Source organism: Embiotoca jacksoni, unplaced genomic scaffold, assembly GCF_022577435.1.
Source record: "Embiotoca jacksoni isolate LCO1_2020_lvr unplaced genomic scaffold, fEmbJac1.0.p SCAF_37, whole genome shotgun sequence".
In the NCBI taxonomy this organism is placed as follows: domain Eukaryota; kingdom Metazoa; phylum Chordata; class Actinopteri; family Embiotocidae; genus Embiotoca; species Embiotoca jacksoni.
In genome coordinates, this window is record NW_027185389.1 from 2,188,306 (window position 1) to 2,212,533 (window position 24,228).

Consider the following 24,228-nt stretch of genomic DNA (forward strand, 5'->3'; position numbering starts at 1 on the left):
CCTCAAAGACGCGTGATTTACATGATCGACAGCTTCCAAGGAGAAAGTAAAACGCTCCAGTCGCCAGGCATGAAAGCAACAGATGTTTGTTAGACTTAGAAATAATATCAAAGAGCAAACAGGAGGTAAAGATGTTTGTTCATTAAGTAATTGAGACCTCCAAATAAAAGTGATTTTCTTCTACGGAGCGATGATTCATACATAAATGATTCATTTGATTCAGAACCCCTTCAGTCCTAAAAGCCCAGATGGACTGTGTGTTATTTGGTCATTGTTGGTTTACATGTTCTTGTACGCTGAACAGTTCATCTTACTTTTGAAGCAACGCTAGCGGTGTGACCGTACAGATGTCAGCTGCTCGCTCCTCATCTTTGGTTGCATAAGGTTGAATTTAGTTTTTCTTTGCAGTAAAATATCTCCACAATTTGTCTCAGACCTTTACGTGACCCTCAGAAATTTCTTTAATAACTTTGGTAAACTTTTTGATTCATCGTTGTATCATCAGACATATATAACACAGTAAATCACAAGTTGTTTTTTTTCCAATTTTATTTAAGTAGATTAAGAGAAAATGTAAATCCTGGAGTGGAGAACACTGTCTGCTGAATGGGAAATAAAGTTATAGATTATTTGTTTATGTTTCCATAAAAAAAATAAAAAATAAAAAAAAAGGCAGAATAAATTTAACGGGATAGAAACCGAATGCATTTCGTATCGTAGCTGCCTGAAAAATCTCCGTGAGACCAAACAAAACCAGAACGAAGTAAACTGTTAAAGAACTCAGACCTTTTCAATCCTCCCCAAAAAAACGTGGCAGAGTTTAGAAAAACAAAAATCTGTAAGCAAAAGAGAAAAGCTCAAATATTTACATGTACACATTCAACTCAAAGTAACTCCATAAACTCCGAAAAATCATGACGAAATATGACAAAGCAAACAGAGAAGAGGACATCAAGCTGTGCAGTTCCTACTGAAACTATCACTGCGTTGTGATTTAACTTGTTGAAAAAATGTTCATAATTGAAAACTGCAGTCATTAAACTAAATAACGGTTAAAAAAAAAAGTTATCTGAGGCTCAAAATATTGAAAGTTTCCAGTATTATTTAAAAAAAAAAAAAAAAACATTTGTTTTATGGAAATAATAAATAGCCTAAACTGACACCGACATAAAACTGTGACCGTGAGCTGTTTAACCTGAATCCAACTCTTCAAAGCCAAACTTAAAAAAAACCCACTAAACATCACGTATCCGCGGCGGCTTTGCTTTCTGCAGGAGTTTTGCGTCTCTGTTGAATTCCCGGTAGAAAAAAAAAGCAGAGCGTTTCCCGCTCGGTCAAAACAAACTTCCTGTCGGAGAAGAGTCCGGGCCCGCAGGATCAAACGTGACCGGCGAGAGAGCGGCGAGGAGAGGAAACCTCCAAAAAGGCCGTCGACAGACCCGATTACCTGCGTCGTCGCTTACAAACTCGCGAAGGACAGACGGAGCGGAGCCGAGAAGAAAGGACGGGACCTTTTAGTCAAGGAAACCACAAAAAACAAACAAAAAAGGTGTTTTCCCTCCTACGAGTGTAACTACGAATCATCAGTACACGAATCGCGTCAAAGCAAAAGTGTCCGTGCGAGGACGAGGAGAGTCTTGCGTCCGTCCTCCGGAAGACGCAGCCGGCGAAGCACCTCAGCGAAGACGAGTTCGGAGGAGCGGAAATATCCGGGTGTGTGTTGTGTGCTTTTTTTTTGTTGTTTTGTTTTGTTTTTTTAACTCGGGTAACCGACCGGCTTCCTGACCGACAACGATCCCGGAGCCTCCGGTCCCGACGCTGGACGGGTCGGGTGTGTGTGTGTGCGTGTGCGTGAGTGAGTGTGTGTGTGTGTGTGTGTGTGTGTGTGTTGCTTTCAGTTCCTTTCCCGCTCAGCTCGCGGTCAGGTCCGATTTGGCCGGCGGCTCCAGGCTCTCGCCGACTTCTCCCAACTCGTCCAGCAGCTCGGTGAACGCCGGCCGTCGGAAGGACTCCACCTTGGATTTGACAGAAGGAAGTTGCCGACGTTCCTTAAATGCATCGTACGTAGTCGGGAGAGGGGACACGGGGGGGGGGGGACGGGACGGGACACACGAAAGCATCGACTTCGGTCTACCTACCATACAGCAGCTGGCTGCTAACTCCAGGACACGCTGAGGGCAGTCGTTCACCAGCTCCCTGAACGCCTTCACGTCCAGCCCGTAATCCTGAAGCACATCAGACCAGCGACGGTTGACATCTTCAAATATCACAACACGTCTATCGCCTCATTTATTGCCAAAACAATTACGCGTCTCGGATGACTGATGCTGACGTTCAGTCATCGTTTCCACTTTCTCTGGTCTCTGCTGTGATACCGGGGTTGTTGGGTTTTTTGGGGTTGTTTTTTTTTCCTACCTGGGATCTGGGGAGGATCTCTGGGTCAGCGGGGATCCTGGCCAGGATTTCACAGAGCACGATGCCGAAGGAGAAGACGTCCACCTGGAACGAGGAAGACGCCAAACGAAACCTCAGCTGGAGCGGTTTAAAGAATAATAAACCTAATTGTCGTTTTTTTTTTTACCTAATATTCCATTTTCAGGCCAAACATTACAGAAATCCAGCTTCTCACTTGTGACAAATTTTTCTCTTTGCTTTACAGAGTAATACAACATTTAAGACTACATGAATGACTCATTTAACTCACGTTCTGACCACCTCAGGGAATAAATGAGACGCTAACAGCGGCCATGTTTGCTCCAAATGGCATCGGGGCTGAAATCAGGAAACGGGGGGGCCGTTACCTTGCGGTCGTACGGCTCTCCTCGGAGCATCTCGGGGGCCATCCAGAAAGCCGAGCCCACCAGCGACAGCTTCCTGCCGGGGTCCTTCACGGGCAGCTCCACCACTTCCCTGGCCAGGCCGAAGTCCGTCACCAGGGCCTCCCGACCCCGAGACGTCACCCGGATCAGACAGTTCTGGAGGGGAGGGGGGATTTTGGTAAGAGAAAAACTTGCAATGCGATATTTCGCCCAGCAGAGGGCGGCGTCGGGCCGATAGCTGAAAAACAAATCAGGCCGCCAGATCCACAGTTCATTCTGTCCACTTTTATCTTTAACGTGAAAAGGATCTTTGTACGTGCTTCCGCTGTGTACGCTGGTGTTTCCTTGGAACAGCTGCCAGACAGACAGACCGTCTCCCTTTAATCTCTCCACTCGTCAATAGACTCAATAGGATCTGCTGTCAGCACCTTTCCAGCACACTAAATAATTCACCTCGGCCGGGCGGGAGGCCGCGGCCGCCGGCGCGGTCGCCTCGGTCGTCGCGCCGGGCGCCTCATTTTTACAAATTAAAAATAATAGTTTGTAGAGGGAAAAAAAAAAAACAGAGAAATCTTGGTCGTTTTTTTCAGGCTGAGAAGCAGGAGGTGTGATGAGAGGCAGGAGGTGGGAGAGCTGTGCTTACATAACAACAGTGGGTGGCCCCGAGAGTGTGTGCAGCGAATGGGCGTGATGTCGGGGCGCTGGTTTAAATGGGTTTGCATGTATGTAAATCTAAGTTGTCCTCTGTGTGTGTGACGTCTCAGTCATCTGGTTCCAATTGCACAAGAAGCCTTTTCCATCCAGTAGCCTGTCATTACCAGGCTCTCCGAGGGGGAGGGGGGGGGGGGGGGAGGGGGGGGTTGAGGGGAACCTGGGTTCCAGACTCCAGCTCTAAATTTAGCCACGGCCCCTCCATCTCTTTCTCTTGCAGGGGAAAGCAACAGTTCGAGGCAACAACAACAACAACAACAACAACAACAACAACAACAACAACAACAAAAGAAAGAAAGAAAGAAAGAAAGAAAGAAAGAAAGAAAGAAAGAAAGAAAGAAAGAAAGAAAGAAAGCGCTCATAGATACAAAAGAGGGAGGGGAGGAAAAAAAAAAAAAAAGAAGCACTAATTAAAAAAGGGGCCCCAACTTTCCCAGGAGCTTAAAAGTTTTCGGTTTCGAGTTAACTTGCAGAGTTACTGAGGGGGGATTTTTTTTTTTTTTTTTTTTTGGGGGGGGGGGGGGGGGGGGATGTAGTTTGCCGACTCTGAAACGTCGATGTCACAAGCATGTCCAGCGGCTTAACTGGATTTGTAAAAGTTGGCGACTTAATCACTGTCTGACCTTTTTTCACCACATTTAAAGCGCGCAACAAAAGCCCTCCCTACGTCTCAGGACAAATCTCTGAGGGTCATTAATGCTTCTCTTTCAGACCCGAGTTTTATTCCCCACAAAGCCAAAACAAATCTTCAGTCCCACATCAGGGTGGAACCACTGACTAAACATGGACACCGCCATATCACAGATTGTTCCCCCGAACCGTTGACGGAGAAAAGAAATACGGAAAAAAAAAAATAGGAACGCACTCATAGAACTGAAGTTACGTCCGGTAACTACTGTTTAGTTACTTGATTCCTGCGCACCCGTTTCTTTCCAGCTCGGCACGAGAGTCGTTCATGCATTTTTCTTTCACTAAAAGTCGCGCTGACAGAAGGTAGACGCGGGTGAACGTCGCTGGAGTTGATGGCGACTCTACGAGACTGTCAAAATAAAAGCACCAAAAAAAACAGCTTAATTAATGAGTGCCTATTTCAACCGTTACATTTAACTGAACATTTATTACTTTTATCATCTTTTAAACCACTACTTCTGATCAAATTTGTTTCATTCACTACAGTTTTAGCTAACTGAACTGCTTATTCATACATTTTTTTTTTTTTTTTTTTTTTATTTTACCAAACTTTTAGCACCTGTTTCAAGAACCAAACTTATTCACTACTCTTAGCGTCCGTTTCATTAATTACTATCCATTACTTCAGTTGCTCTTAGCTAAACAAACTGTTTATCCGTTACTTTTTTTTTAGCATGTTTCAACTATTACTTTTAGTTAACCAAAGTATCCCCCCCCCCCCCACACAGCCCCCCCCCCTCCACACACACACAAAACCCTTTTGTGCTTCATCCGTTGACAATACATAAAAGTGACTAGCGCAGCTTTTGTATCTCCAAAATCGGTTATCACAAGTCATCACGGATCAATCCGCCCTCCGCGACCAAGAGTGTGACCTTTCGGCCTTTTGTGTGAACAAAGCGAACTGGGACGGGTGCACAAAAAAAAAACACAAAAAAAAACCCAAGTGGCCTCGAGGGCGGGGGGTGAGAGGGGGGGGGGGTGACGTCCTTGGTGACAGGGTGGTTAGGTGCCGGAGAGGAGGCCTCTTTTTTTTTTTCTTCTCTCTCACACAAATCCGGTGTGCGTGCGAGTTGCCGACCAGTTATGTGTGCAGCAGCAGCACTTAGCGGGCAAAAAAAAAATCTATTAACATGACAATAGTGGCCGTGATGTCGCCTCTTTGCGTTGCTGACCGCTTCTTCTGGGAAACCTGGCAACCGGAGAGAGGAGGCGGCACCTACCCACAGAAACGTACCCACGCGTTGGAAGAGGATCCTTAAAGGCCTCGATTGTTACGGACAATAAATAGAAAACTGACATTTTTTTTTCCACGTTATTAAAATCGTCCTGTAAAAGGAAGCAATTAGATTCTGGCTATTTCAAAATGAAGCAAGCATCCATTTTTCCAGTGAAGCACAACACACGACGATCGGTGAAAAGGACGCATTTTCAGTTAAACCAGACTCGCAAGAGAAAGTCGATTCAAGATTCGCACTCATTTAATCGATGTTTTTGGAAAAACGATCAACTTGCTGGTGTTGAAATAGAATTTGCATAATTTGTTAGATAAAAATGGCCGAGCTAGGAAGGACTGTGAAGAAGACTTTACAGGATTATCCTTCGCTAATCAGCACCGGGAAGTCAGGAGGGAATTAAAAAGAACACCCGAGATGTTTTTGAGTCCGTTTGATTTATATTTTATTGCCGATTCGGCCATTTGTGTTTCCGCACGGATGCGTTCAGCGTGACGATTACATGAACTGGAACTGGATGTGCACGTTGGCGTCGGTATCTCCTGACGACTGTAACGTTCGGTCCGGTTTTGGTAGAGAAAGTGATGTAAATAATCTTCTTCCTGGACGTGTTTCTAAAAACAAAATCCTCAAAATACTTCCGGGGCCAAATTCGTTTTTTGTTGTTTTGTTTTTTTTTTAATACAAAAACCTTTCTCTTAATTAGTGGTTGAGACGGTTTTGAGCAGACAACCTAAAAAAAATACACGTTGAGTAAACTACACCTTCCACCGTCTGGTTTTCTATTCGTCTCCGTCGTTGAGCCGAAGTGGACACGTGGAGCCGGTGAGATACGAGATGAAACTTTAAACGCGGCAAAGTCAGACCTGCCGGTCTCACCTTGGAGTTGAGGTCTCTGTGGTAAATGTTCTTGTAGTGCAGGTAGATCATCCCTCTGCTGATGTCACAGGCCAAGTCCACCTTCTCTCTCCAGCACAGCGGGACGTCTTTCCGGGCCAGCAGCTCCTCCAGACAGCCGCCGTTTACGTACTGAAACACGCAGCGGATACCAAAATAAGTGACTCGAAATGGGGGGGGGGGGGGAGGGTTAAAAAAAAAAGAAGCATTTATGTCGAGTTATATATTAATGAGGTCGATAAATGAGATAAATGCAGAAATATTGGATGACGTCAAAGTGTAATTTCCTCGAACGTACAGGCGAACATTACCGTGAAGCCACTACCTTAGTTGCTTTTTCATTTCTTTTAATGAGATGATTCCTCACTTTTACAAGAAACTTCAACTTTTGTTATCTCAGAAAGAGAAACTTTCGTGTTATAATAAAAAAAACTCATTTTTAGAAGATATTTGACGTATTTATTCATTTTTACTAGGAGGCCAAGTTTTCTTGTCATTATGAGACAACAATTCATTCTGTTTAAGAAACTATTACGACGTCTTTACTCATAATTACAACTATTTTTTTTCAAGAAACTACAGTATATTCTCAATATTACCAGATACCACTCTGTTCTGTTTTTACCTGAAACTTTTCACGTTATTCTGACATATTTTGTCTATAATACGATTTACATATTTAAGAAGAAACTTTTCCTGCAGGTGAGACATATTTTGTTGTATTAAAAGATACCAATTTATTTCGTTTTTATAATAAGCTTTTGTTGTCATAACGAGATATAATTTCATCCTTTTTTTTTTTTTCCAATATAACATAAGTAAGAATGTTATAAAAAGACATTTCCGTAAACTGCATCGTTAGTTAAAGGGACACTGTAGGGATCGTAGAAATGATAAAGGTCCCATATTTAAAATCTTTCCTGGTTATTTTATTTGCAGTCGTAATAGTCTTGAAGAAGATCATTTTTGTGGTTTTTACATGTAAAGGAATCGATAATAACGTTTAAGCTTCATTTTTGAATATTAAAACTGAGGAAAAGCTTTTTTTTTTTTGTCACGGTGGCAGCAAGAAACTCTGATCGGGTTACACAATAAACGCCTGACTCAACGGCTCACTCGCATTTTCATTATCGCTCTCACGTTATATCAGTTTAATCTGTTGTGTTTTCCACACCCAGAACAGAGCCAGCCTGCGAGCGGACACTGTAACAATGACTCATGTGGTAACCACAAAAAAAAAAAGAAGAAGTGTCGAACTCACCTCTAAGATCGGGTACAGTTTGTCTTCCTTCACACAGATTCCCAGATATCTAGAACAATAGGAACGACGTTTAAAACCTGTTTGTCATTTGTGTGTACTCGCTCTCATTGTCTTTGATATCGCATTTTAGCGTTTAGTATAGTGTAGCCTCAGTTACGCTTGACAAACCAAGAGGTCATTCACTCAACTGATTCCTACGGAAGACCTAAATCTTTAACCGGGTAGTGACCAACCACGACGTCACCCATTGGTTTATGAACTGCCGTTTTGAAGCTTCCAGTCTGGCATTTTGGCCGTCGCCATCTTGTTTTTGTGACCATATTTGGATGAGCTGGGGAGGAGCGAGGGGTGGACTCAAACAGGAAGAAATAACACATTTTTTTCGGGACTACTTTTAGTCGCGGATGAATACGCATTTGGTGGTTTAGTGAGTATTGGTGACAATGTATGATAGTGTGTGGGATTAAATCAATTTAAAAAATAAACTACAGGGTGGATGGTCATGGTGGTGAACAATAATACATTATACTATTTGATCAGGTAACACCGTGATGTCTTATAATTACAAAAACGTTATTTTGGCAAGGCATTGCAAGGAATTGCTGTCCATGATTCAACACACTTAGACAGATGTCATCTGCAATGCCAAAGAAAAATTTAGCTTGAATATCAAATTTTCACCTCAACAGTTTATCATTAATGCTTTAACAGTCGGGCTGTGGGAACCGCCGGCTGCAACAGATATCATTGACGCGTGAGTTTGGCTTCGGCCTCCGCGGTGCGAGGAGGTCGGCGTGTGCCAAAAAGCTTCCATCACCGGCCGGCTGTACAGTAAAGCACTCCGAGCTGCACTCTGATAACCTCGCTGCTGTGACCTTGCTAAGTGGCTAAAACGAGATCGCTTGGGCGAACGTTACGCCTGCCCGGCTTCACACCTTACGTAAGCGCTGCAGATGAAAGCGCCAGTGTTACACGGCACGAGGCCTCGTTTTCACTCGTGTTGGCTGAAGCCGCAGCGCCGACTGCCCGAATGCTTCTGTACCCGTGAGCTCTAAGTTTTTGGTACGCACTTGCAATACAATTTCCTATTTATGTTTCGATTTTTTTTTTTTCAGATCATTTACGACCGTGTTGCTACGCTGACATCACGTAATTGTAGCAACAGAAAACAAGCCGGTTTACGCTCTCCCCCTTTAAAGTGCATGAAAACTAAGAATTTGTACCGTGATTTACGACGTAATTTCCTTTTTCTTAAAACGGATTTTCTAAAAAAATTTATTTTAAAAAAGACTATCGATCAAGAACTGATATTGAAGTCATGTCAATGATATCCAGTCCTAATATAAAAAATATTATATTTCCCAGTTATTGTTGTTTTTTTGTACACCATACTTTATAGCCATTTCCCCCAACTATTAACATATTAGAATAAACCACAGTAAAATTATTAAGTATAGCAAAAGTAAGCATAAACAATTTTGAAGGTATTGTCAGTCCACTGTTTCTATAACTCTGGGAGCCGTAAATACTGCAACCGAAGCACAGATCGTGAAGCTGTGGTGTGGGGGAGAAAAGAGTGATGTGTGGGAGGGTGGAGAGACTGTTGAGACTGCATGATGCTCTGGGAGGGAAATCCTCCAGCAGTTTTTCTTTTTTCTTTTAGCAGAGGTGGACCGCATTAGACAAACTGCAAATGTCTGAGAGAGAGAAGTGTTGGTGGACGTTGGTGGACGTTGGTGGACGGCGTTACCTGACGATGTTGGGGTGGGAGAGTTTCTGCAGGAGGCTGATCTCTCGCACGATGCTGTCCTGATCCACGTCGTTTTTGTAGATCTTTACTACCATCACTTTCCGACTGGTGCTGTGCATCACCTTGAAGGACAGGGGGTGTCTTTGTTAGTGGTAGCAGAAGGAGGTAATTTTTTTTTACAGTGCATTGGTGCAGGTTAACGTTAAACACCATCAGCTGCAGGTCATAATGGGACCAATTAAGTCTGGAGCTGCGAACACCATTTGAATTCCAAAAGGGTTTATCTTATTAAAGCTTATGAACTCAACTTTCTATTTTCAAAAAGGTAAATCGTGCTATTCCATCTTTCAAAAAGCGACACAGATGTAATTTTAAAGCAAATTCTGTGCGCACGGGTAACCGAGGGTTATTTCAACTGCAACGTAAAGTTGCTGTCTCGATCTCGCTCAAATCCGGACGCAACCAAGCACCGACTTCCCCCCCCGATCGCTCACGCATCCCGTGGCCTCTTTCATCTGGGACAAAGCCTAAATGCATGAAAATGAGCTTTTCCTGTAGCTCCGCTCCAGCACAGGGGTGTCACACATTTAGGAGTTATGTAAGGTCTCGGCTGGGGGTGAGTATTGCGTCCCCGCGGTCTCTCCAAAGCCGGCAGGCCAATCACGGAATGGCAAGAATGTCCCAATTAGTGGCTAAAACAAAGCGAGCTTTTGACGGCCTGCTCCAAAGCCTGGGACGGGGCTCAACGAGAGGGCGCGGGAAGACGGAAGAAATTTACCTTGTAGACTTTGGAGAAGAAGCCGCTCCCGATTAGCTCGGCGCTGAAGTTTTCCCAGAACTCCAGCTTGCGGACGGCAGTGCGGAGCTTCTGCCAGCGGTCCACGTGGTAGTACTTGTCTGAGGACTCACCGTAAAGGGTGGGACTGGTGGGCTCCGAGGACACGTCGACATCACACATCCTGGAGATATCCGCTGGGGAAAAACACGAGACGCATGATTATCTTTTTTTTTTGGAAGAGAGAGATTTAAATTCAGTCCATTTACAAGACAAAAATACAAGTGTAGAAAAGATTCAGCCAAGAAACCACAAGCAACCGAATCTAAAGACGGGTTCGTGGAATCTACCCGATGCGGCTCGTTTTTTCTTTTGACCTTTTTTTTTCATCACATCAAAGCGACACAGATGTTCGAAGGACAGTTTGTATTTTGGATAAAGTCGCACATGGATGACATTTTCATGACAGTTTGGACAAAACGCTGCACTACGACAATTTTATGACATTTTGGATGACTTACTATACAACTTGCGTTCATGTTATGGAAGCCAGCACATTGGTGTAGTTGTCAGCGTTGTCATCTCGCAGTCTAAAGGTCCCGGGTTCGATTCACCGCCTGGGACTTTCCATGTGGAATTTGTATGTTCCTGCATAAGTAATATGTATGTTGTCCAAAATATGCATGACTAATTTATGCACGTAGTTCATTATGTAAAACAAATGTTATGCATGTAGTCGTTAATGTGACAAAAAGTCACTCTCCAAGCAAAAACATGCAATCCTCCACACAAAGTTCCAGGCTCCCTATCGAACCCAGATCCTCCTGACTGCAAGATGACAACGCTGGCTTGGAACTGCACCATTGTGCTGCCCTTATTGCATAGTTGTTTCACTTATATGACTTTTATGGGATATGGCTATGGTAGACAGATCAATGGTGCAGTGGTTGGCATTGTTGCCTCCCAGTCAGAAGGCTCCAAGTTCAATTCCTGCCCTGGAAAGGATGTCATTAACATCTAAGATGAAAATCCCTGTCTAAGGCAAGAATTGAACCTGTAACCTTCTGACTGGGAGGCAACAAAGCTAACCGCTGCACCACTGTGCTTTCTTCCATAACATGTTTAAAAGTCATATAAGTTATATAAGTCAGACAAAAATGCAATAAAAGCAGCACATTGGTTCAGTTCCAAGCCAGCGTTGTCATCTCACAATCAGGAGGTTCTGGGTTCAATAGGGGGTCTGGAACTTAATGTGGAGGATTGCATGTTCTTGCTTGTAGTGTGACTCTTTGTCACCTTTACAAATACATGCATGATATTTGTTTTACATTATGGACTATATGCATGACTTAAGTCGTTCATGTTCTGGACGACATACTTTAAGAAATTGGGAATCGAACCCGGGACCTTTAGACTGAGACAACGACACTGACACCACTGTGTTGGCTTCTATAACATGAACGGAAGTCGTGCTTAAAGTATGTCGTCCAAAATATGAAAAAAATATATCATGCTATAGAATTAATTTTTTTTCAGTTTTCGGACAACACGCTATAGTATGACTTTTTTTTCCTATTTTGAACGCCATGTTATAGTATTACTTTTTTCATATTTTGAACAAAATACATTAGTATGACTTTTTTTTTTAATACTTTGGACGACATGCTATAGTATGACTTTTTCATAAAAACATTTACATTTTGGATGACATAATATATACATGTCTCCTACACGCCTCCTTTCCCATACATTTTTGGGTTTATTTTATGTAGATATATGTGTGTGTATGCATGTGTAATCACAGTGGGGTCACAGTGGGGACCCCCCCCAACGTCGATACCACGGGTACGACCTTGAATCGCATGCAAGTTACTGAAAAGACGACACGCTTCAAATGTCCATCGTTAAAGAGGTAACAGCGGTACAGACATTGTCATTTTTATGTGTCCAAACTACGACCTCTATTTTTCCTCATTATAAAAAGTTTAACAAGTCCTCGTTAAGCAGTGGGATGGTTGTTTCTGTTAACCGCCTGACTAATCAATGCTATTAGCAGCCAACAAAGGGAGCGGCCACCCCACTCCAGCCACCCATGTGGACAACACTAGTTGATTTAGAACCAGCTTTTGAAGGGTCCCACAATTTAGCTCCTGGAACTCCAAACCAGGCCGAGGACACTGGAAAGCAGAAACTGGGAACAGTTCTTAATTCAGCTGTGTAAGTTCCCAAAGTGGAAAGGTCGATTTCACACCTGTTTGGATCCAACAGGACTCCTAGCTTCGATCACAAGTGCATCACAGTCAATCCAGTTTTAGCGCAAATCTTTACATCATCCTTATTTTGTAGCTAATTTTTTAACCATCCGTTTAAATTTTGATGATGATCAGGAAAAATTGCTTTAAATTTATTTTTCATGACAGGCTAATGGGACCACAACACAATGTTCTAATGATACTAACTCAGACTGTATATAAAAGTGGACGTAGCTTTCAGGTCTGACAAGTGAGGTCAATGCAGAAGTGCCTTAAAGTGCAATACCACAGAGGGCCACTAGGGGTTGGCTCCAAAAAGTCTCTGGCTCCATAGACTCCCATTTAACCCCTCTTGTGAAATATAGAGGAAATACATTTTTTTCCACAAGCCAAAGTTTGGCCAGCTAAAGTTGCTCCTACTTATTAGTTTTACGAAAATAATCCCATCATCAGTTTAAGAGTTTATGTTTCCCCCCAACAAACAAAACAATATATCTTCATTAACATTTTGTCTTATTTTAATATTTTCCTTTCACCGCTGCTAAACTCTTCACACTGACACAAAAATACTGTGTGACAACCAAAAGGTCAATTTATGCATTTGACAGTGTGCAAGCGAACCCCGGATGAAAGAGAAGCTAACAAAAGGTCTAATTTTACTCTCCCACTTATGAGCTGCATGGATGAGGGGAAAGTGCTTCCACTTTACAGGCTGAAACAAAGACAATGAATAATGCGAGGCTTAAAATAGAGGCAGGGCCGATTGATAACGACGAACACAGACGCTGTCCAGAGCTATCGAGGGAGACGTTTGACATGTAATGTAGTTTAATCAGACAAGAACGAATGTGTATGAAATTTAAAAAAAAAAAAACATGGATAGCAAATGGGTATTGAAGATAAATGTTTGAGTGATAATTTTTAAAAGTAGTTTGTATTATTAATGCACACATAAGGCCAAAAAAGTGTATATAGAGGCATCGTGCCAATTCAGCTTCAGACTGAGCAAGTTTTAAAAAGCATAATAATACAATTTAAAGACCAAAGGCATTTTTTCCTGTATTTTATTTGTTCATTCCCTCTCTGTTTAGGCTATTTAGTTCCTTTGAGTGGGGAAATTTACAGCTAGTAAAGTTGGTCAGCAGCACTTTTGTGAAACTTTTCAAATCAAGCGGCATGACATCACCCATTTGTTTTTTGAACGGACGTTTTGAAGCCTCGGCTTTGGCATTTGAGTCGTTGGTATTTTGGGGCTAGGAATCACCATATTCAGACAAACCCAAGGACATTAAGCCCCGCCCACTTATGGCAAAAACCTAACTGCACCACAGGCCTGTGGATTAAACAAGCGCACACGTCGCTTTTTGAGGCCTAATATTTAATTAGTGACGGAATTATTTTCCGATGGACCGGCAGAACACTGATAGGAAGGAGTGACTTTAGCAAATGATACCATTCAAACTTGTGAAAAAAATATATTGACTTTGTATTACATGAGAGAAGTTGAATGGGAGTCTATGGAGCCGGAGCCTTTTTGGAGCCAACCACGAGTGGCACTCGGTGGTATTGCAGTTTAAGACACTTCCGCATTGGCCTAACTTTTTAGACCCGGAAGTTACGTCTATTTCTACATAAAGTCTACGAGTTAATCACATAAATTTAAAAGGCAAAAATATTACTGACTTGGTACAACATGAGTGAACGATGAAAACAATAAAAAACAATTAAAAAAAATGTTGCGATGAGAGCTCAAAATGAGAGTCAATCAAAAACACTATGTTACGGGCTAAGAAACTCAACAATGAGCCAAAAACTCACAACGAATTTCTACAGGTCGAGTGAAGCAGCACATTTAGCCGATGTGTGTCAGAGCCCTCCCCCCGAGTGATGCTCGTTCTGTGTTCCTCACGAAATGGGGGAGTCCTGACCTAATTTCAGCCACAAAGGGCTGGTGTCACAACAGCGAAGGTCAGTTTGTTGTTTTTTCCACGACAACAGCCTCGCTCGCCTTCACAATGACGCCGGTGGAAAGCGCGCGTTGACACGCTCACACAATTGGCCGGGTTTTGTCAATCAAGTCGGGGGGATGCTGCTTTTGTTCAGTCGGGGCCAAAGACTAAACAATCGCTGCACTTTGAGAGAAACGCTTACAGTGCAGCCCGATCATCTGGCCGTCACTCGCTTTTCTACCGATTCTATCCGTCACCTCGACTTCTTTTCTGTCTTGACTTGGTTCATCCCCAAACTTTTCCTTTTTTTTTTTTTTACACCTTAATCTTTAAACTGAAAAAAAAACAAAAAAAAACATCGAGGCTCCAAGTGTGTCTGCAAGTTTTTTTTTAAACTTTAGTTTTCATGGCATTGCAACAAAATATAATGGAAGACTTCACATTTTAATGATTTGGTTTTTCATCATATTGAGGGGAACTACAGTAGTTATCCCAACGCTACAATGAAAGATAAAAAAACAACAACATGAAAACAAAATCTTACAGCACATTTTCATTGATTTTTTTTTTCACTAAATAAGTAGCAAATTATAAAGAAATTGTGTTCATGTTTAAATACTTTTCTTTACATTACCATAAGCGTATAGCAACAAGATAGTTCTTCCACATTTTTTACTTTATTTTATCATCTAGTGTATAATGTCATCAGTTCTTAAGAATCACATTTTGAAATTAACTTGTTTTTATGTTCCTTTAAATCTGTTGAATGCATGTAAAGTACTTTGAGCTACATTTCTTGTGAGAGGTGCTATACAAATAAAATGTGTTATTATTGTTATAATTAAGAGATGTTAGGTGTTAACAGAAAAAAAAAAAAAAAAAAAAAAAAAAAAAAAAAAAGGCCTGTGTGCATTGGTAAAAGGGTCCTTTTAGGTTTTTTTATAATCATAAGTTGTTTTTTTTATTGCATCTTAAACATATATATACATATTATATAATTCATACAGGGTCACTCACTGGCAGACTGTGGGCGGAGTTTGTGTTTGTGTTTCTGTTTGTTTCTCTACTCAACACTCTTTGCTTTTCTGTCTCTTCCTTACTTCCCCTCCACACGAGGCTCCATCCAAAACCAGCAAACATGGTTTTCCCATCTGCAACGTCATTTCTGAACATTTTCAAGCCTGCAGTTTGGGGTCTACCGCTTGTGATATTTCACGAGCCACCAAAATCCACATTTTGACATCGTAATAAAAAAAAAAAATCCTACTTGCATCAATACTTCTACTGTACGGGCTTCGAATTCTATAGTTGTAAAGTTTCTTCAGCGGCTCGAGCTGTGTTTTTCTTTTTCCACACGTTGGACGAGAAGGACGCGAGAAAAAAATATGCTGTTATCGCAACCCGCTGTGAGTTTGACCCGTGTCTGACCATCGACGGGAACATCCGGGCCGGCCGTGACCGCCGCCGACGTCCTCCGCCCCGCCGATAAGGAACGCCGCTCGTGACGGTTTGACAGTAAAAACCGGTTTCGCACCCCTCAGAGCTCCGTCTCTCGGCACGAAGATTCTCTCTCCGCGGAAGTACGTCCGTCCGTCTGTTTTTTGCACGGCTGACGAATGACTTCCAAGCAGCTGTTAAGGAAGGTTTCGCCTCCCAAAAAACAGGGAGTTTCACATGGTTAGGTGTCGTCGGGGCGGTGACTCACTTGAATGTTTGACAAAAATGTAAATAATATTTGAACTTTAAAAGCATTTCAGGAGAAAATTATTGTTCTAATCAAATATCCAAATATCCTGATATATCAAATATCCTAATGCATATCTGTAATCTCTAACAAACCAAGCAGCTGCAATATCCAGCAAGTTATGATTATTATAAAATATGGGTGCATATATGAATTAGCGCCACAAGTAAAAACAAAACAACAGAAAAGCAGAATTTCACACTAAGCTGATAAAACTCCAGAGGAGGAAAAGACCTTCTGGAGATTTACTTTAAGTACAAGGACGAGGCTTCGGATTGGACTGAAACTACAGGAGGAGTAACGACGTCACTGAAAAACCTGACGCTTTAAATTTTTCTCAGGAAGGCGTGAAAAGTCGCTCAAATACAAGTGGCAGGTGGTATTAAAATCACCGCACCTCCATTAAGAGAAATAAATCCAGTCCGGTCGGGGCTTCAGTCGAGCATCCAGATTCCAGATTCCAGTTTACGAGTTTTTCTGGCGGTTAACAGCCTCCGCAGTGACTTCAGGCGTGAAGTATGTAGACGAGGAGGGCAAACTGCACCGCAGCGCAGCGTTAATCTGCCCTCTGGTCATGACATTTTTTGGCCGCCGCCCGACGCATTAAAAGCCTCAGCACTTTAAACGGGCTCCAGCCAAAGCCGCAGTAGCTGTTAATTGCCTGATGGATTTTTCCAAAAGAGAGGTGACGCATGACTCAGCCTCCCGTCTGCAGGTTTTTAAAAGCAGAGATAGCCGATCGCCCGATATGTCGGTCGGGTTTTGACACCAGACCAACGAGGGGGGCAACGCACATAGCTGCAGCTCACCACACGCCCCGACCGCACTCGGGGTTTTGGAAAAAGCAGTGACGCAGAATATTGCATAAACTATTAATGCCCAAGGAAAAACAACGCTTGATTTAATACCGACGCTCAATCGATTTTTTTTTTTAACATAACAACTCTTGCAGGGAGAAAAATGCAAAGACCAACGCGGAACAGATGCAACTTAACAAAGATGAAGAAATGTATGTACGTTTAATGATGCACAAAATCAGTCTACGCTAAACACAACATGAAAAGAATCCACCGTGGCTGGAAACAAGGCAGATGAGAGCCAAGAGACTCAACCAAAACATTAAGGTTGTGGGCCACAAAAACACAAAACAACGTGCCAAAAGAGGCTAAAACGCCCCTGATGGAAGAGATAAGGCAAAACGACAGAAACTTGGGAGTTTGTGGCTGATTACAGAAACGTAATCACCGCTATCGCCATAGTTTACAGTGGCTGCGGCTACGTGCCGCTAACGCTGCTAACGTCCATTTGATCTGCTATGTTGAGATCGTAGACATTTTTTTTGGCTTCATAGACAAATCCTCGCGCTGGAGCCCGAGGCGGTGTCTAACGTCATTAGGATCAACGTGCAATACCACTGCAGATCAATCCCTGTCAATCCATTACCAACTAATGCAGTATTGATCCCATTGGTCTTGGAAACAGTAGTCAATGGTAGTGACAATAACCGTTCAATAACTCGAGTTTAATACATGCAGGGGATCAAAGCGCTGCTCCTGTTCTTCCACAGAACTCCAGTTAGGTTCGTGTTCAAAACTGTGATGTAATTTGCAGAGTTTATGTTTCCAGAATGTCATTATTTTCAAGTTGGATAAAACGCTTTAGAAACATTGTACGTTTTGCGGTAACACTCTTAAAAAGTTGTTGTTGAATTTCTTTAACTGCCACCGAAAACCTTTTTAAAAAATGTTCGGGTGTAAATGTTATGAAGAACATTTTAGGGACGTTGACACAAAATATTTTTAGAATATTTTTAGAGTACGTTATCCTACCTTTGAGGATATTATTCTGGGAAGAAAAATAAAACACTCACTGCTTTTAAAAAAAAAAACACCAACATTTCTAGTTGTAGAGTTTGATTTGATTTACTGCTGTCCTCGATTCTTTCTAAAACAAGCATTATGTGGGCAAAAACATATTTAAATTAGGAAGGTGCAAAAAAGTCTAGGCGACGAGGAAAAAGCTTTTGGCCTTTTATTAATATGCAGTTTTACATATTTTACTGGAACGGCACAAGTTTTAAAGGAAGTGTAGTTTTTGATGTGCTCTGTTTTCATAGATCCAGTTTCTTGAGATTTCTGGAGTCCGATAGCTTCTTTGCACGGTTGGCCGAGGCCGAGCCTGCTGCTGTGAAGTAGCCTCCTTTAATGCGCTGCAGCCGGAAGCTCGACAGATCGAATTAACGGGGAACGTCTTCAGATGCTTTGATGTTCACAGAATTTCTAAAAGAGCAACCGTTGGGCCTTTTTCTGCAAATCTCTTTAACCCGAGAGTTTATGAAATTATTGTACAAATAAACGTCACCGATTGATGTTCCCAGCAGCGATTCAGCCAGTTCATGAGAAGCGTCTCGCTTCACACTTCAGCGGAGGTCTCGTCTTTTCTAATAATGCCTCGTCACTCAGGAAACGACACATTATACATTTCTTCCTCCACTGATCTCACTCACCGTCTTCGTTTACTTCAGTGGAGATCAGGTGACGCTGTTTTTGCCTCTTTTCTTCTTCTTTTTTTAACCTGGATTTTGAGGTCGGCTCGTGAAAACACAACGGCTAACTCGCAGTATCCGTTTGACTTTCTGTATGCTGGGATTGCACAACACCTAAATAACTTCGGCGTTCGTTGTGCAATCCAAACTGTAAACATGTTATAACAACCACTATCATGGAAACGCTGCCGGATCCACAGCGGTGATGTGCTCTGCCCTGCGGTACGCCTCCTAATACCATGGTGAAGTGGTAATGTGGTTATTGTTGCAACCCGAGCTCCATGAAGAAGACGTCACAGTGGTCGACACCGACTTAAGGGATATCTGTTTGAGGTGATGAATTAAGCAGACAAAATGATTATGGTGGAGATTAAGGGTCAGAAAAATGGAAAGGGTCGGGGATTTATCCTTCTTCATGAAGGGAAGATAGAAATGTGGGGAGAATAGGGGAAGGAGTCAAATTTATACTTTATTTTGCTGTAAAATAATTGTAAAATAAAGTCATAGTTAGGCATGGCAATGGTTTGAGCTAAATGCTAATGTAGCTACACTGACAATGCTATCATGATGTTTAGCAACTGTTACCATGTTAATCATATGATTTTAGCACATTAGCACGCGAGCAGAATTTGAACTTGCTGGGAACATGATATTTGTGTTTGGTAGTTTGTGGCTCCACTTTTAATGTTTTGATTTATTAGATATGTGAAAAGTGATCGTTCCGCTAAGATATTAAGGTTTACGTAGGAGTATGTTCAATTCTTTATGCACTTTGGCTACAAGATTACTGTTTCGGAGGGGGGGGGGGGGTTTCGCAATTTTTTTTCTCTTGGTCGAGGGGGAAGGTCCAAAGAAAATACCAATTAACTCAAGGCGGTCCGGCGCCCTTCGCCAAACCCAAGTAAGTTCTTTTGCAGCCCTAAAAGCACGGACGCAAAACAGCTGTACTGTAAAACCAGCTGGCTCTTAAACCTTTCAGCGATGTCAGTAAATAAGAAAATACACACAAAAAAAAAAGGGTAAAATAATCATTTAGTAGCTGAAAAGTCATCTAAAATCAGTGAGTAATTGGAGCGGTGTTGGTTTGTGTCGGCCTCGAGCTGTTTGCAGCCTTGGACTGTAACTGTATATCCACCGGGGCCCTTTCACAAAACCACGTGACACACGAGACCAAGCTTCTACTTTATGGTTTCCACGCCAGGAGGGCTGTAAAGTGATAATACACCATCATGCAAAGTAAAAAAAAAAAAAAGAAGTCATGTTCACGGCTTTAAACAACTTCAGGCCGTACAGGAATCCAACAACACCAACGAAATAAAATAAATTTAAAAAAAACGCTGGCGGAGGAAGACGCTGCTTCGCTCTATTTCTTTTTACCCGTTTGAGAACAGCACGCCGCTTGTAGGAGAACGAGCGAGTGGGCTGGAAAACGAGTGTCGGGAGGTCATACAAAATGTGGGAAACAGCACAATGTATCTCTGTCTCCCACCTCGATTGTTTGTCAAGTTCGCGCCACGTCGGAAAAATGTGGCCGAAGATTGAACGTGAACGCAGCGTGGCGACGCCGACGCCCGATCACAGGTAGTTCCAGGCGGAGCTTTAGAGGCGTCGTTTCATGTCTTACTTTAAAGATCTGATGGTTTTTTTTAAAATGGTTTTTTTTAAATGGTTTTTTGGCATTTCCACTCTGCTGCTATTTTATTTTATTGCTTTTCTATTATTATATTATTCTACTCTATTCTATTATTTTATTCTATTGTTTCTATTATTGTCTTATTGCTTCTGTACGTATGCTGCTGTAGCGAAAAAATTTCCCCTCGGGGATTAATAAAGTAAATACCTACCTACCTACCTACCTGTTACACATTTTTGATTCTCCACATATAGAAGTTGATTTTTTTTTTTTTTTTTTAAGCCTGGTGTTTTTTTGTGGGGAAGATAGCACACTAAATGTATTCTCTATATTCCTTTTCTTTTGTAGTTGTAATCTAAATTTTATGTCTTTGAAGTCTTTTTTTTTATTTTGGAGACGGATGGAGGTGCGACACGCACAAGACAACGCAAACACGAGACTTGCCGCCGGGCATCCCGGGCATGTCGCGGCAGAAGTGTGAAGGTAAATTAAAAAAAAGGCGGTAAAAATGTGACAGCTGACAGCAATAAAAAAATAAACTGCTACATTTTAAGGAAGAAAAAAAACGACGTAAATTTTCAGAGTACCGTTTCACCGTTATAAATCCAATCAGACGAGCCTGAAGTCAGAGACTCATTATTAGTGTGAACAAGCAGTCGAGCTGCAAACATTAATATCTGAATTTATAACCCGAACGTGACAATTAACTGCAAACTATTTTGTTAATTGTTTTTAATGAAAAAGTGCATAAATTCTCCGATTCTAGCTTCCTAAATGTGATTGTTCACTATTTTATTTGGTCCTTCATGATAATAAACGGATTATTTTTTCGTTGTGAACACTAGTTAATATTTGACCAAAAAATAATAATAATAATAATTAATCGACAGATCATCGGATAATGAAAATAATCATTATTCGCAGCCCTGAGAGGCAGTAAAACATCATTTTAACCTACTTAACTTAATTCATGTGTTGTTGTTTTTTTGGTGGATCAAATATCAAAAGGAAACTCTCAGATGAAGCCGTGAGATCATCAGCACGACCCGATAACTTCTGTATTCGGGAACGTCGGTACACCAGGATAAAAACGACAACAAACGACGCAGGTTTTCAACACCGAATAAATAAATGTGGTTGAAAATGAAGCAGTCGTGTGGAAAAAAAAGAATATATATATATATATAGATATATATATCTATATATAAAAAAATAAATCAAACGCTAATTTATGAACTAATTCACTTGTCACAGAGTGTTACAACCTCTGCAGGATGTGTTGGAGCACGGAGGGCAGGTAACGGGACACTGGATGCTGAGGCGACGTCTTTTTCTATTTCAGAACAATGCCGAGCTAAACACAATTACCGTACGGCAGATTCACCTGCACACAATAACACACACACACACACACACACACACACACACACACACACACACACACACACACACACACACAGGTCACGACTCGAGGCGAGTGACGGGACTTGTGGTTTCCTCAGTTCAGTGTTCAACTGTGGAGTTTTTGTGTGTGTGTGTTTTTTTTTACAGTGCAAACACTAGGAGGAGGAAGAGTTGAAAAGAGTTTGAGTGTCTCCATACTTACTCCATTGATTTAATAAGCTATTCTTATGCATCTCGTGGGCGGCGGAAGAGAAAACCCCGAGGTCTCCGTGCAGAAACTGAGGAAGCATCACACAAACATGCGACAACAAAATGAGCACAACAACATGAGCAGAGACGCAGGACTTCAACCAGAAAACGACAGGAGTGGGCCGACGAAAGCAAACCACACAAAACGTGAATGTTTTTTCTGTGCTGCTCTTTTTCTCTCCGAGGCGGACGGTCGCCCTCTTTTCTTCCTCTTAAAGGCAACATGTTTGTTTTTTTTTTGTCTCGTGTCACCGACGCTTCTTCACGTTTGAACTGTTTTAATTGTTTATCAGTTTCAGGCATTTCAGAAGAAATAACAAAAGAGAAAAAAAAAAATGAACAAACTTCAAGAAACTAAAAGTGTTTCTACGCTGGAATATTTCTCCTGCTCCGTTGTTTGTTGTAAATGTTCATTATTTATTTACACAACAGATAATTTGTTGTTTCAATGTTGACAAGTGAATTATTTCCTCTCCTTTCAGCTCTGTTTTGGTCTCCACCAACTCCCTGAGAACAATATATGGCTGCATTCACCAGCAACATCGTGTGCAGTTGATTTTAAATGTTCTTTTTTTCTTGCTGTTGTTGTTTTGAAAACAGCTGTCTGCAGTCGACTGGGGAACCAGAACAGTAAACAAAGAGTTAAAAAAAAAGAAAGATGCTAAAAGGCTCCACAGAACTGAGTGGACCTGCGTCGGGTCGTAATTATCTTTGGCAGCAATTTTAATCTGACGCTTAACTGTTTGTCTCGTTCCTAATATCAAAATATTCGTGCGCCTTTAAAGATCGCAATGTATAAGATCTGCAGTTTAAAACGTTCCACTGTGAATCAAATCAATCTAATTGTCCGGAGAACGGAAAGAAATAACATCTACGTATTGTGTTCGTCCGCAGCATTTCTTCGAGCCCGCCAAACAGCTGTTAATGCTAAGTAGCTTTAGCTTTTAAAGGCAGCTAGTTGTGTACCTTTTTTTTACTGACAGTGCTAATATCTTCGCTAAGTTACCTGTTTGTTAATGGGCGGTTCAGACCGGTTAGATTAGCTTGTCATTTAGCTACCTTACCAACTAAGCAACTTTATAACGCTAACAAACCAGGCGTAGCAACCAGCCTTATTTAGACAATACAAAACAGATTTATGGTGCAGCTAATGACGACAATAACAAAACAAAACAATATTATAAATGGCATCAAAATGGTTTTGCGGGGCTGTTTTCTTTCTTTCTTTTTTTTTTTTTTTTTATTAGATAAACAAGATATATCGTAAACTACAGGCTTAACCGAAACGCTTTAACGTTGATTATAATTATTTTTAAAAAAGCCAATTACCAACGAACAGCAGGAAAAGAAAGTAAACTGCTCAAATTTGACCTTACTGGATGCTTCGGTGACTCACTATCGCCTCCTAGCATACAAAGTGGTATGACAAGACGGGATTTAAATCTTACATATTGCAGCTTTAAAATTGCACACCATGTAACCCCAATACAGAATAAATTGAGTAATTGTATTAGCTACCTTAAAAATCCAGGAATTAAACCGGGTGCATTTTCTAAAATCAATGAAACCAGCCTTAGATATTGTTTTTCTTTCTGTCCTATTTCTTTCAGCGAGCTGCGGACCCCCTCAGGTTGAATCTCGCGACCTGCTCCGTAGGTTGGGAACCACCGCACAGCATCACGACTATTTTAATGTTGTCTAATGCAGTAAAAGTGGCAACGCGGAAACACAAAAGACATGAAAACATACTCACATAGATTCAGTTCCAGCGTCGCGTGCGGGGGTCTACGAAATAAAAAAAAGAAATACAAAGAAATGGGGCAGCTCGTGGTTCAAAGTGGAGATGAAACACTTCGCGTCATATATCCGCTGTAGTTTTGCAGGAAGTTTTTTTTTCTTTCTTTCTTTCTTTCTTTCTTTCTTTCTTTCTTTCTTTCTTTCTTTCTTTCTTTCTTTCACTCTTGTGGCGGTCTCGTGCAGGCTTTGCAAAGGCGGTGCGTTCACGTCCCTGCAGCAGCTCAAAAAAAACAACAAGCCTCGCTCACACCACATGCGTGTTTCATTGGTGTGGTTGGGTTTGTGTTGTGTTGAGGAAAAAAAAAAAAAAAAAAAAAAAACCCAGCAGCAGCAGCAGCACGTCGGTGGATGTAACTCCACCCACGAGGAGAGGAGGTTGAGCTGAGCTGCGTGCAGGCAGGCAGCCTGGAAAAAGTCTGTGGTGCTGTTAAAACGACGGAGTGGAAACAGTACTTGTTCATTTTTTAATAAAAATTGCATTCATTTTTTTTGTATTATTATTTATTCAAAGATTGTT

The 24,228-nt window shown here is 41.7% G+C and overlaps 1 protein-coding gene across 3 annotated transcripts; it reads right to left on the bottom strand.

Annotated features, from left to right (window-relative positions):
• Positions 1 to 1,108: 1,108 nt before the first annotated feature.
• LOC138208323 (dual specificity testis-specific protein kinase 1-like) lies at positions 1,109 to 24,007 on the bottom strand. Of its 3 annotated transcripts, XM_069166139.1 has the most exons (10): positions 23,668 to 24,007; positions 21,868 to 21,943; positions 10,142 to 10,335; positions 9,364 to 9,485; positions 7,614 to 7,662; positions 6,335 to 6,484; positions 2,802 to 2,975; positions 2,416 to 2,499; positions 2,139 to 2,225; positions 1,109 to 2,015 (listed from the first exon to the last, which is right to left on the bottom strand). In XM_069166139.1, exons 2-10 carry the CDS (start codon positions 21,896 to 21,898, stop codon positions 1,911 to 1,913), a joined length of 996 nt encoding a protein of 331 aa, XP_069022240.1. In that variant the 5' UTR covers positions 21,899 to 21,943; positions 23,668 to 24,007; the 3' UTR covers positions 1,109 to 1,910. The 3 variants fall into 3 exon arrangements, with proteins under 3 accessions (XP_069022240.1, XP_069022241.1, XP_069022242.1); XM_069166140.1 differs by lacking the exon at positions 21,868 to 21,943 and having other exon boundaries at positions 23,668 to 24,006; XM_069166141.1 differs by lacking the exons at positions 21,868 to 21,943; positions 23,668 to 24,007 and adding an exon at positions 18,590 to 18,744.
• Positions 24,008 to 24,228: the final 221 nt, after the last annotated feature.

Coding starts and splice junctions, on each gene's coding strand:
- LOC138208323 (XM_069166139.1), bottom strand. CDS start 21,898: ATGCATAAGAATAGCTTATTAAATCAATGGA. Junction 9,486..10,141: donor TCTTCTCCAAAGTCTACAAG/GTAAATTTCTTC, acceptor CTGTCCTTCAAG/GTGATGCACAGCACCAGTCG. Junction 6,485..7,613: donor AACTGTACCCGATCTTAGAG/GTGAGTTCGACA, acceptor TGCGTGTTTCAG/TACGTAAACGGCGGCTGTCT.